The 13,278-nt window shown below is 50.8% G+C and overlaps 1 protein-coding gene across 1 annotated transcript in view; it reads right to left on the reverse strand.

The window, feature by feature from the left end:
• The window catches only part of LOC144098048 (uncharacterized), a 63,124-nt gene that overhangs the window by 49,750 nt on the left and 96 nt on the right, over window positions 1–13,278 (reverse strand). Inside the window, exon 2 of the mRNA XM_077630609.1 lies at window positions 11,229–12,192. Within this exon, the coding sequence (XP_077486735.1) occupies window positions 11,229–12,192 (964 nt within the window). The remainder of the gene's footprint in view (window positions 1–11,228; window positions 12,193–13,278) is intronic.

The raw sequence follows: 13,278 nt of genomic DNA on the forward strand, positions 1-13,278 counted from the left end.
AGGACGTGCGGCCGAGCCCTCTCTTGCCGGGTCCCTGTCTTGTCACCAACACCGTGACAATATATTACCGCAGCGACACATTGTTTTCTGTTTCCTGAGGAATCAGAGGACCGACGCTACGAACAAGTACACTTTTCCAAGGATCACTAAGCTCGCGTACTATGCTGAAGGCTTCCGAAAAAACAAACACAGAGAATGCATTTTATTTCCATAAGTTAAAACAAAATTTTCGAGTGAACATTATCTACAGCGTGCATGGAAGCACCTGAACTAAGTGAACAAGGCTCCGCAGATTACGCAGGCAGCTAAGCCATTGTGACGTCAGCGATTAAAGTTGCCGGAACATGTAGCTGTTTCCAAAGAAACGAAAAAATTTACTTTTAAAGATATCTGCCACACCAAATTATTTAAAAATTCGGGGGATTGTAATTTGACGTGAAGCATGGTAAGAATCAAAATCAGCTTTCATGGTCCCTTTTAGGCGCAGCTTAAAATTTTCTTGCAGTTTTTTTTTGGTAGTTACCAGTGTTATCGGTAGTTACCGAAAGATTACCAAGATTTTTTTCCGAAAATTACGGCGTTATCATTATGATTTTGATTAGGCTACCTCCTTCGAGGTCAAGTAGTTGCAGTGAACTTACTTGGAATACTGAAGTCACAAGGAGTCCATACATGACGGGCAGGAAAATGCGCGACGCCACGAGAGCCACAGGGTTGGAAATAATGCGATGCCATATGAAGTGGAACTCGTAAGCTTAGTAGTGTCCAGCCACACCAACACGGTGGTGGACGAGATAAAACTGGCCGCGATGGACGCGGCAATAATCAAGGCTCGCAAAGTGCGATTTCCAAGGAAGACCCCCGTCGTCCTCGGAGCTGATTTCCCCTTTCGCCGCACAGAGAAGTACAACCCCTGTGCGATTTTAAGGGCCAGTAATGTGCCAAAAACTTCGTGCTCAGTGTGCAAAATCAGAATTATTGCGGGAACCAAGAACCTAGGGGACGACGTGACTGCTTGCCACCTCACTGTAGGAACCTGTCATGCAGGTGCAGGGAAAAGTAACGTGCTCCTAGGATTATACACCGTAGGATACGCAAACGGCCTTGCTAAAATTATTTATTCCGATGGCTGTGTTCCCTACAGTTGCGAAGCTTTGCTCTTCCCAGTCGAAAGTAATGAACAGTGCTTCGTTTGAGCAGGGATACAGTTTGGGTAAAATAGAATACCCAAGCCGAACGTCGCATATGCATCGATGCGCACGCAAACGTTTCTGATCGCCATTAGGTTTCTCAAGATAAATGTCGCGAAAAAGTTTGAACAGCGCCTCATGTTTTATTAACATGAGGTACCGCCAATGAGCACCTCATTCACCTCAACTTTGCTGATACTGTCATGGCTTTATGAAATGGACGCACTGCACGTCATTTGAAGCGGAAGCAAAACCCAGACACCATGCGATATCAAGCAGGTGTAAAGAAACCACCCGTTTTGCACGCCGCTATTCGAGTAAATAAGAACACATTGGGCTGTTTAGTACCTGTACTACAAGTGGCTTCTAACTGGACGAGTCAGTTGCCTTAATTATCGAAATATTCAGATATAGAACCCACACGTTCCTTCATCCTGCGCCAGTAGTAATCGAAATGCCACCCTTAGAGACCCCATACCGCAATCTCGCAGTTCAGTTCCAACACCGTCTCTGTTTTGTGGAATCAGCGAATTAATGTCCAGTACACAAATGCGTATGAGTCAATCAATCAATCAATCAGGTTTAATTTCACATCAAGGATGCAGGAGTGGGGACAAAAACCTATATAGGCTTCACAGGGGTCCGCGCCCCCTACAGGAGCTTTATTGTGCACAAAATCCCCCAGTAACACAACGGTATAGCACATGGTATGCCTGTGGCATATTTTAATATACAGCGCATTGCATCAAAATATACGTGTTCAAAGCGTCATTAAGCAAATAACCATCAAACATGCATGTCAAGAGGGAATGCACAACAGGACGTTGACTTAGTTCAGAAAATAAAGAATGGATATATACTCCTAAATAACGATATAAATGGTTCTGCGAAAATTCCGGCCAACTTTACACCAGGAGGACTGCGATCGTTGTCCAGTTGCCTCTCCGAAGGTATTAATCGAGTTTTATTCCCATCACTAAAAGTCCTCGTAGACTCCGGAAACGATAGCAAGCTATGCTGTATAGTTTTGTGTGCTCCGCCTTCTAGCTGCAGACTGAAGCGATTCTTTCCACAAAACAGACCACAAGTTCATTAGAAAAGTTTTTTGCTTATGGACACATGGCAAGCTTATCGGATACATTGACATTCGCAAGTGTAAATGACGCTAAGCATGTAAGGGGAGCCAATTAAAGAGGTAACATAAGCATCTATGAGTAACTAACAGGAATTGCTCGTGGGCGATGTAAAACGAGATAGCATACCTATTGACAGAACAGTGAAACAGCAATAACCTGACACAAAAAGGAAAAAAAGGATACCTTAGCGCCAGTTGGCATAAAAACCAGAACAAGGTGATCATCGTTGTCATCGTTGAAATGAATAGGCATGGCCACTGCCGGAGAGACTTTTCCTCCCCAAAGAAAAAGAGTTCCTCCGACAAGAAACTGATCAGCTCTCTTTGAAGACGGAAAAGTGTTGGCCACACAGCGCGGCGTCGAAAGCCACCACCGACCGCGGCGCATCGACTGCGCCAAAAACAAAAAGGCCCCGCAACAATTAACAGGCGAGCAAAATGGCCACTTAGAAAGCGGCCGTGGGAGACAAAGCTCGAAATTACCTGCCCATGAATCCCGCATGAACCGCGCGCCAAAAGACACTCTACCAAGCAGGTGACTGTAGCGTGGCGATTAGATTCCGGGAGCGGGCAATTCGGATAGGTACAGGAGAGTAACACACCCCACCGCTCTAGCCAATCACAAGTAGGCAGCTACAGGTCTGGGAGATGGTCTGGGAGAGGTGTCGACGCTAAGCGCACCGATTGTACGCGGCGCATCGGTGAGTGGCGAGCCGCCGGCACAACAGGCAACAACAGTGAGCCCATAATGACCACCACACAGTCGGCACCGATGTTGACATCAGGTGCTACTGCTCTTACATGCCTGGCAAAGGCCGCTGACGTAGCACAGAAAGCGGTAGGCTGCTCTGAGGTTCATGATTAACAGGGGCCGCGGGATCCAAAAAGCGCAAATAAGGGCCCAAATATTACCGCGTCAAGATTCGCGCCGGAGACGCGTCCCCAAAGAGGATACACAAAATGCCCTTCAAAGCTAACAGCAAGGACGTGATCGACAAAGTTGGAAAGGAAAAACCGCCTCTCTTCCGTGGTTGTTCAAGAACAGCAGAAGCCACAAGCTCGGTTCCGCCTGACAAAAGAAAAGAAAAAACTGCAGTCTGCACCCGCCTTATGACACGGAAGGGCGTGTAGGCTTAACGCCTCAGGAGCGAAGGAAACGAGACCACTGCTACGAGACGACACCAGAATAGAACTGCCAGCCGTGGCTGCACGAGCCACGACCAGGTGCCGTCTTTATTCTCTTCGCAGGGTGGCGCGCGCTAGCCGGGTTGTCGGCGCCGCCCAAGAGAGGGTGCTACAGGGCTCCCCGCCTAGACTGGAAGTCGAAACGGACGGAGGGCCGGCGATGGCACTCGCACTAGGTCAGGCGGCGCTGGGAGTCGTTCCAGGGCGGTCTCCATGTAAGCCGGTTTAAGGCGGTCTAGACTGACGGTCTCTTCGCGGCCGCTTTGGAGAATGGTGGCGGTTTTCGGGGTGCGGCGTAGAACGCGGAAAGGTCCGTCGTAAGTCGGTGTGAGTGGAGCTCGGACAGCGTCGCGGCGCACAAAAACGTGGGTCGAAGTGGCCAGGTCGGGGTGTACGAAAATGGTATGGTGGCGGGACGGACGTGGGGGAGTAGGCCGGAGGTCTTTAACGCAGTCCAGCAGGCGTTGGAGGAATTCTTGGGGCTGGGCTGGAAGCTGCTGGGATGTAAAAAATTCGCCTGGAAGACGCAAAGCACTTCCATACACGTGCTCTGTAGCTGAGCACTGTAAGTCTTCTCGGATGACGGCCCTTAGACCAAGCTGCACAAGGGGCAAGGAGTCGACCCAGGAGGCGCAATTGAGGCGGGCAGCGAGGGCGGCTTTCAATTGGCGGTGAAGGCGTTCCACCATGCCGTTAGCACACGGGTGATATGGAGTGGTGCGGCAATGCCTGGCGCCGATAATATTATTAAGGGAAGCAAACAGAGAGGACTCAAACTGTCGTCCACGGTCGGTTGTCACAGGGCCAGGACAACCAAATCGAGATACCCACGCGGAAATGAAGGCGCGCGAAACAGTCTCTGCGGTGATGTCAAGAATGGGGACTGCCTCCGGCCAGCGAGTGAAGCGGTCGACTATGGTCAAGATATAGCGGTAGCCTCGAGAGATGGGTAGAGGGCCAACGATGTCGAGATGAACATGGTCGAAACGACGGCCAGGGGGTAGAAAGGCTTGGGAAGGCGTCTTGGTATGTCGACAGATCTTGGTCGACTGACAGGGTAGGCACCGGCGCGTCCAAGCACGTACATCAGCGTTGATTCCGGGCCAAACATAGCGCTGGGTGAGAGGGCGGTGAGTAGCCCGAATGCCTGGATGGCATATGTCATGGAGAGAATGGAAGATAGGGCGACGTAGTGAAGCCGGAACAAAAGGGCGAGGACAGTCCGTTGAAACATCGCACCACAAGGGCTCAGGCGAGCAAGGATGGGGCACAAGCCGTAATCGGAGAGAACGAGGGTTCGCTCGAAAAGCCGCGAGCTCATCGTCATTCTGCTGGGCAGAAGAGAATGCGGCCCAGTCGATGATGGAAGGTGGAGCGTCTACCGCGACTATACGAGAGAGGGCGTCAGCGGTGGTGTTGGCTGCACCTTTCACATGCCGGATGTCGGTAGTAAACTGCGAGATATAAGCGAGCTGACGGAATTCACGTGACACGTACTTCGATGAGTTGGTCCGGAACACATATGCCAGCGGTTTATGGTCGGTTAGCACGTGAAACTTGCATCCTTCTACAAAATGCCGAAAGTGCTGGATAGCGGAGTAGATGGCTAGGAGCTCAAGACCGAAGACGCTGTAGCGGGTCTCAGCAGGAAGTAGCTTCCGAGAGTAAAAAGACAATGGTCTCCACTCGGAGTTAATGTACTGCTGTAAGACGGTTCCGATGGCCACGCTGGAGGCATCCACCATCAATCTCGTAGAGGCGTCGTTGCGCGGATGGACTAGAAGCACGGCATTAGCGACTGCTTGCTTCGCAGCAGTAAAGGCGGCCTGGGCTTCTGATGAAAAAGAGATTGCGGAGGGCGGGCCAGCGGTTGACCGGAGGAGGTCGGTGAGCGGGCGAAGTAGCTCTGCACAGTGCGGGATAAAGCGGCGGGAGAAATTCACCAGCCCCAGGAATTGTCGCAGGAGGCGCAGGGTTGTGGGCAGGGGAAAATTCTCGATGGTCAGGACGTGGGTCGCGAGAGTTCGGATACCCACTGGGGATATGTGATGACCCAAAAACTCGAGCTCAGAAGCACCGAAAACACACTTGGAGGCATTCACAACCAGGCCGTAGTGCTGCAGACGCTTGAACAAAGCACGTAGGTCTTGCTCATGATCATGAGGTGTAGGGGTGGCGATGAGGACTTCGTCAAGGTACGCGAATACACTCGGTAGGCCCCGCGTGACCTCAGCCATGAACCGCTGGAAGTTTGAGCCGAATTGCGTAGACCAAAAGGCATCCAGAGGTACTAAAAAAAACCAAAGGGCGTCGTGATGGCGGTCTTAGGTATGTCGGCGGGTTCAATGGGAATTTGGAGATACGCCTTAACCAGGTCAACTTTGCTAAAAATGGCGCAGCCGGCGGGGCGCGATGTAAAGTCCTGGATGTGGGGCAGCGGATAGCTCTCGTGGACAGTGTTGGCATTCAACGCCCGGTAGTCGCCGCAGGGACGCCAGTCACCGGGATCACGCTTGGGCACTAGATGCAGCGGAGACGCCCACGCGCTGGACGACGGGCGTATAATGCCGAGCTCCAGCATGTGGTCAAACTCACGTTTGGCGATAGCTAGACGGTCTCCAAACAAGCGGCGCGGTCGAGCAGCTGCGGGTGGACCCCGGGTGACGATGTGGTGTGTCACAGTATGTTTAGGCGCCTGAGTGAGGTTGCATGGCTTAGTGAGCTCCGGGAAATCCGCCAACACTTTTTCGAACTGAGAGGAAGGTATCAGCGTGCGAATGCCCATGGGGGCAAGGTCGGACGAGACTCCCGAGATGGAGAGATGAGTCAGACCGTCGGTAAGGCGACGATGCCGCACGCTGACGTCTAAGTCGAAGTAGGAGAGGAAGTCTGAGCTGATGATCGGGCGAACCACGTCTGCGATGACGAAGACCATCAAAAAGTGCGGCGTAGGCCGAAGTCAAGGGTGAGAGATCGTAGCCCATACGTGGGTATAGACGAGGCGTTGGCAGCACGGAGCGACAGTCCCGATGGTTTGGAACGATCTGCCTTAGTCGGGGGAACCACGCTGATTTCCTCGCCCGTGTCGATAAGAAACCGGGTGCCGGAGAAGCTGTCAGTGACCATGAACAGGCGGCCCGAATGACTGGGGAAACCACACGCCGCCGTTAGTGATCCCGGCGGGCGTTTCCCGGCCACGAACAGGGCGGTGTACACTTCGTGGCCCGGTGGCGAAAACGCCTGTGGTACCAGCAGAGAGATGTAGGGCTGGACTCCGAGCTTGACGTGAGCGCGAAAGAGCGCGATGATCAAGACGAGACGGGCGGGTCTCCAGAGGTCGGCTCCGGAGTGCGGCGACTGAGGCGGCAAGCTCCTCGAGACGGGCCTCAAGGCGCGAAATCGCTGGGTCTCTTGGCGGCAAAACAGCAGTGACGGACGGGGAGGTGGCCTCATGAACGTTATCTGAGAGCTCAGCCAGGCGGTCGAGGGTGCCGTCACCGGCCGCCGCAAGGACGACGCGGATGGGCTGGGGAAGGCGTTGGAGGAAGGAAGGAAGGAAGGCCTCAGACGTTGCTGGCACATACCCACTACGGGGGAGTGGCCAAGACACAGGCGGTTACTTACTGGATACAGGAAAGTTTTGACGGGAAAAGGAGTGGTAATAGTATGTAGTCTAAGAGATTGGGAAAAGGAAGGAAAGGGGTCCAGTTAACTTGGAGATCAAAGACGGGACAATTGCTTAATGTGCATAATAGTACACAATGCCTGTAATGTTGCAATGTCGTACTGATTGAGGGCGGGAAAAAGAAATTAGAATGGGAGTCGCTGCGTTTGTTGAAGAAAATTTTGCACAGCAGAGCGCACACTCCTGTCGCTTCGTCCAAGCAAAGAAGCGCCAATGGAAAGAACAACCGCGGAAGACACAGGCAAGCCCCAGTTGATGAAATGGAATCTGCAAAATACTCTTCCTCAAATGAGAAAAGCGGCGGCAGAACAGCAGGAAGTGATCTATTGTCTCAGGTTCGGCACAAAAAGGGCACAGTGGGGAAGCTGCCAGGCCAGATCTTTGAAGGTAGAAATTTAGAAGGGGAACCCGGCAACGCAAGCGCGTGAAAGAGACCTCTAGTCTGCGTGAGCGCCAGTCTTTGCTACTCCAAGGATGCAGAAGATGCTGATATTCGGGAGATGATGTAAGAGCCGAGGCAACAAATTCCTGAAATATTGTGAAGCTGCGAAACCTCACCGCAGCTGTATGTGCACATGATGGCAGGACAGCAACAATTGGGCCGCTGAGAGAGGCTCTTGCTAAGGAATCTGTAACCTCATTTAAGTGAAAGCCCATGTGACCGGGTACCCAAAGCAACCTTACCGAATTTAGATAGAGCGGAATCAGGAACTTAAAGAGGCGTAACGGCCGAGAGTCAGTGGGTGAGGATAAGGAAGAGCAAATGGACAGAGAGTCTGTCATAACCACGACCTGGGAAACTGTAGATTCTAATTTTCGTAAGGCTAAGATTACTGCTAATAATTCAGCCAGAAAAATTGGAGTGAAGTCAGGAAGACGGAGAGAAAAAGACCAATCCAGTGAAGGCGAAAAAATTCCCACACCTGCCTTTTCGCGATCCTGCGAGGCATCAGTAGCAATAAGAACATGAGAGGGAAAGGGCTTTAGGTGGTCCTGCAATAGACCCTGAAGAAGTGGGAAGGGCTGCAGCTTTGCATTCAATGGGAAAATATCATGGAATTCAATCTGGACAGATGAGGAGTTGTTAAATATTTGGCGGACATCTGTGAAATTAATATTTATGCAATCAAGGAGGGACTGCACGTAACATATCTGCGGGGTATGAAATCGAGACCAGGCAGCACTAAAAAAGGCGGAAGGTTGACTAAGAAATATTATACTGGAAGCGTGAAGAGGTGAGTCGCACAATTTTAAAAATGTTTGAACTGTTAAAAGGCGAAACCTAGCTGATAACGAAGGCATTCGCGCCTCAAGGTGCAGAACAGCATTGGCGACATATTTTGGAAGCCCCAGACAAAGGCGCAACGCCTCACGCTCCAAAAGCACAAGAGGGCGAAGTTTATAGGCAGGAACTCCTGAGAATAAAACACACCCGAACTCCAAAATTGGGCGGACGCACATTTTATAAATCATCAGAAGCGTATGCCTTCTCATGCCTGACCTAGCACTACAAAGCCTGCGCAGGATGCCAATGGCCCGAACTCCTTTTGCAGAAACTTGCTCAATGTGGGGCCGCCAGGAGAGAGTAGGGTCGTATATTACACCGAGATACATCACCGTCTGAACTTGAGGTATTATGTTATTTCTATAGACCAGGCAGATATTTACTGGAACAGAAACTGGAAATACTAACAATGCGCATTTCTTCACATTAAGGGACAGATGAATTCTTCCTAACCAGTTGTCAAGAACATTGAGGTAATTTTGTAGGGTTTGATAAAGAGTGTGAATGTCACTTGCTGATGCAAAAAATGCAATATCGTCGGCGTACACATAAGTTTTCACATTTTGAATGCATGGAATCGAGCTTAGAAAAATGTTAAAAAGAACAGGTGAGAGAACTGATCCTTGCGGAACACCTCTTGTCTGTGGAAATCTCCTTGAGGAAACACCATTTTGGGAGCAGTAAAATGCTCTATTTTCCAAAAAAACAGATATCCAGGCTACAAAATAGCTTAGGAAGTTGAGTTCCTGTAATCTTAGTAATAGAGTCGAGTGCTCCACGCTGTCGTATGCTTTACTGACATCCAAGGTGACAAGCGCAGCAAACTTTTTTCTATTGCGAGCTAATTTAATACGACTCTCAAGGTCAGTATGAGCACACCAAATTGAACAACCCGGCCTGAAACCAATTTGGCATGGATTCAATACAGCATTTTCTGAAATGACATGACACGGCTGAGAAGGACCCTTTCCACCAATTTCCCAAGGTTCGATGTTAACGAAATAGGGCGTATATTGTCTAAAGTTAAGCCCTCCCCTTGCTTTTTAAGCAATGGAACTATTTCAGCAAGACGCCACTCATGCGGTATCCAAGGACCTTTAATAGAATGGTTAATTAGAGCCAACAGGTCTGCAGGAGATTCATTGAACAATATTTTGATCATAGATGAAGTGACCCTATCGGGGCCAGGAGCCAATGGGGATAAGCGCAGAACAATTTGCGACAGCTCAGGCATAGAGACCTCAGTGAAATCACTTGAGGTGCATCTGAATATAGTAGGAGAAGGTAAAGCAGATGTAAAGCGAAGCTCTAGGCCACACGCAATATCCTGTAAGGCCTTTGCGATGTCAGCAGGGGACTGAACAAAGGATTCAATGTTGGTAGCCGGAGGAATCACCTTGTTGCGCCTCAGGAAATTAAATAAAGCTCGTTTATTTCCTGATTGGGAAAGGAAATCATAATGATTTGTATTATACTCCTCCTTTGCACGGGCGACAGTGCGCTTAAATGTTGCTGCAACATACTTATAATCCAGCCAATTTTTTGGGCATTGATTGATGAGAAGTTTCTTCCAAGCTGCTTTTCGTCGTCTATATTCACGCGTGCACTCAGCATTCCACCAATTGTTCGCGATTGCACCCTTTGTGCTCTTAAGCAAAAATTCAGACTTTTGCCTTGCATGGTCCAGTACCGAGCATAGATGTGCAGCCTTGCTTTCGGCACTTCTCTGAGCGCGAGTGTCTGAAGTGATTTGGAGGGCTGATTTTAGCGTGTCTTTAAAGCAATTGTAATTTATTAACGTGCGCTGATGTCGCTCAGGAAGAGTTAATTTACACGCAAACTTGAAACTAATCGGTTGATGATCACTGTTTGTTGCACAGTCAACAGGCGCCCAAGACATAACAGAGACCCCTGGGGAGGGAAAAGTTAAATCCAAGGCAGAACGGCATTGACTGCGGACAAACGTAGGCAATCCGGAATTGTTGCAGATCAAGTTATTGCCAGAAGCCCAATCAAATAGTCTAGAACCAAAGCTATCTGTTTTAAACCCCCAAGTCACATGGTGCGAATTGAAGTCGCCAAGTAAAAGAACCTGAGATCGGCTACTAGACATGAGTGAGTCAAGGGGCCGAGTGTCACGCACACCAGAAGGGAAATATGCATTAGCTACCGTAAAGGGCTGTTGACCTGGGACACTAAGGTCAACCGCAAGGATTTCACATTCATTGTCCGCATATTGAAAAGAAATGCATGCCCTGCGGCAAAACTTTGTAGATATGAGCACTAACAACCCTCCCCCTCGTGATGACCGGTCAAGCCGGAACGGATGGTAATCCTTGAGATAATTGAAATTTGAAGTTAGCCATGTTTCCTGTAAAGCAATTAAATCCGGTAGAAGCTGAGTGCATAGGCAATTTAAATCTGTTGAAGCTGAGAATATAGATCGACAATTCCACTGGAGTACACTTAAGAACCCTATCTTGGCGGAAGTGCCGCAGCCGCGACTGCCTTTTCTAGAATACTGGTCTTAGCGTTTTGACTTGCGTTACTTCTCTTTGTCTTTGACTGGGGGCAAGATGGACCTGCAATATTCAGAGGAGACCCACTTCGTTTCTGGGCGCGGAGATCAGACTCCATATCCATACAATCCATAGAGGATGCGTCCATAACGCTATGCGAAGGAGAGGCCTGAGAGGTCTTTTGTTGCTCACATTGTTTTTGGCCCTGTGGAGCGGGATCGATAATTACAGAAGGAGGGGTAGCTTCCAAAGCCAAAGAAGACAAGAACGGAGCGGTGGAAGCCTGCAGAAGATTGGTCATCTGAGCAGCTATGACCTGCGAAATGCACGTGGACACGGTTTCCATAATGCGATCCATTGCATTTGCCACAGCTTTCTCAACTGCCGCTGTAATAGCCTGGGACCAACTAGAATCCATTATGGGTGGACATTTGGCGGCCACACTTGAGTAGGCTGAGGTTCTCTCCTTGACTGCGGCAAAAGCCTCTCTCCGCGTGCATCTGCGCTTGTCTATAAGCTCGAGCACCTGAACTTCTTGTGCTCGTGCAGGACAGTCAGGCGAATCAGCAGAGTGAGCACCGCTACACAAACAACATTTCTCTTGCTGTTCAGGACATTCCTCTCTGCAATGACGTTCCCCACAGGCACAGCAGCGTAAGGCCGATTTGCAGGCTTTGCCGCTGTGGCCAAATCGCCAGCAGTTTTGACACTGAAGGGGCCGAGAGTTAAAGGCATCTACTCGAAAAACCAATGGCCACACCTTAATCTCTGACGGGCAAAATATTCCTGCAAATGTGGCAATTACGGACTCCGTTGGAATTTTTGCTCCGTCAACCATTCTGCTGCAGCGATGGACAGCAATCACTCCCGCAGGCGAGAGGTTCTCAAGCGTTTCCGCAGGGCTCAATCGAGAGTCGACCCCTCGGACCAAGCCCTTGGAACATGCTAGATGAGGTGGTATGAATGCGCTCACCGGGTGGTTGGCGAATGAAGTACACTTCAGCAGGTCTTCAATACAGGCTTTATCCGGCGACCTGCACAAAATGCCACCCCTGCCGAACTGCCAGACGTCGGTAATGTGCATGAAATGCTGCGATGTTGACCTAAGAGCCGCCTGCACGGCCTCCGGGTTGTTCAGTCGGATAGCGCCTCCATCGGAAAGCACAAATGCGACTGGAATGCTTGAAACACCGCTGCGGAAAAAGAGATCGATGGGAGCTGGTCTTTAGGTAGAGATGCCGACCAAGGGGAAAACCCCTGGCCAGGAGAAGAAGTAGACATTAAGCTTTCGTCCCGCACCCAATCACCCAAGAACAGGAGCAAACAGGCACAGACAAAAAGGAGAAATTTAGCAAGCTAGAGCAACACCGCCAGGTACTTAGCCACTGCCCCGCAGCCTGGGTAGCTGAGCCACGTCGTGTCGACCTCGGGCCTCTTTGCTAGCCGAAAAATCGAGGACTAGCAGCCGGAACCAGCAGCAGGAACCGCGCCACTCGTGGCTGCACCAATATGTCACATGATTGGCCCAAAAATAGGCTAGAAGGATGCAAGCTCCAGCGGACGCGGATGGGCTGGGGAAGGCGTTGGGGGAAAAGCTCTCGAAGCAACGCTGAGTGGTTGGAGATGTCGCGCTCCCCGAGAAGCTGTTGCATGCGGCGCAGAAGCTGGGAGGGTCGCCGGTCGCCAAGGTCTTCCCCGGTAAGGAGCTGCTGGAGGCAGGTGCGGTCCGACGGCATAAATCTCTCCAGCACCTTGGCTTTTAGGTGCTGATATGGTGTAGCACCCATGGGGGCGGAGAGAACGTCGGAGGGCTCACCGGCAACGTCAGGAGGCAGGCTTGAGGCAGCATGGTAGTAGCGCGTCGTCTCCGACGTGATGCGGGCTAGGCAAAATTGCGCCTCAACCTGGTGGAACCAAACTTGCGGGTTCTGGGGCCAGAAAGGTGGAAGGCGAACCTGCAGCGACGAGACGTCCTGCGGACGTGAATCGTGCTGCGTGGATGTTGCGGGATCGGTCATTGCTCGTCCTTGGTCACTAATGTAGGCTTAACGCCTCAGGAGCGAAGGAAACGAGACCACTGCTACGAGCCGACACCAGAACAGAACTGCCAGCCGTGGCTGCACGAGCCACGACCAGGTGCCGTCTTTATTCTCTTCGCAGGGTGGCGCGCGCTAGCCGGGTTGTCGGCGCCGCCCAAGAGAGGGTGCTACAGGTGGTTTAACAGTGTGGCAAAGATACCAGACGGCACCAATCAAGACTGACTGAACCAGGTAGCGCCT

The sequence above is a fragment of the Amblyomma americanum genome, chromosome 7 (genome assembly GCF_052857255.1).
Source record: "Amblyomma americanum isolate KBUSLIRL-KWMA chromosome 7, ASM5285725v1, whole genome shotgun sequence".
NCBI classification, from domain to species: Eukaryota; Metazoa; Arthropoda; class Arachnida; order Ixodida; family Ixodidae; genus Amblyomma; species Amblyomma americanum.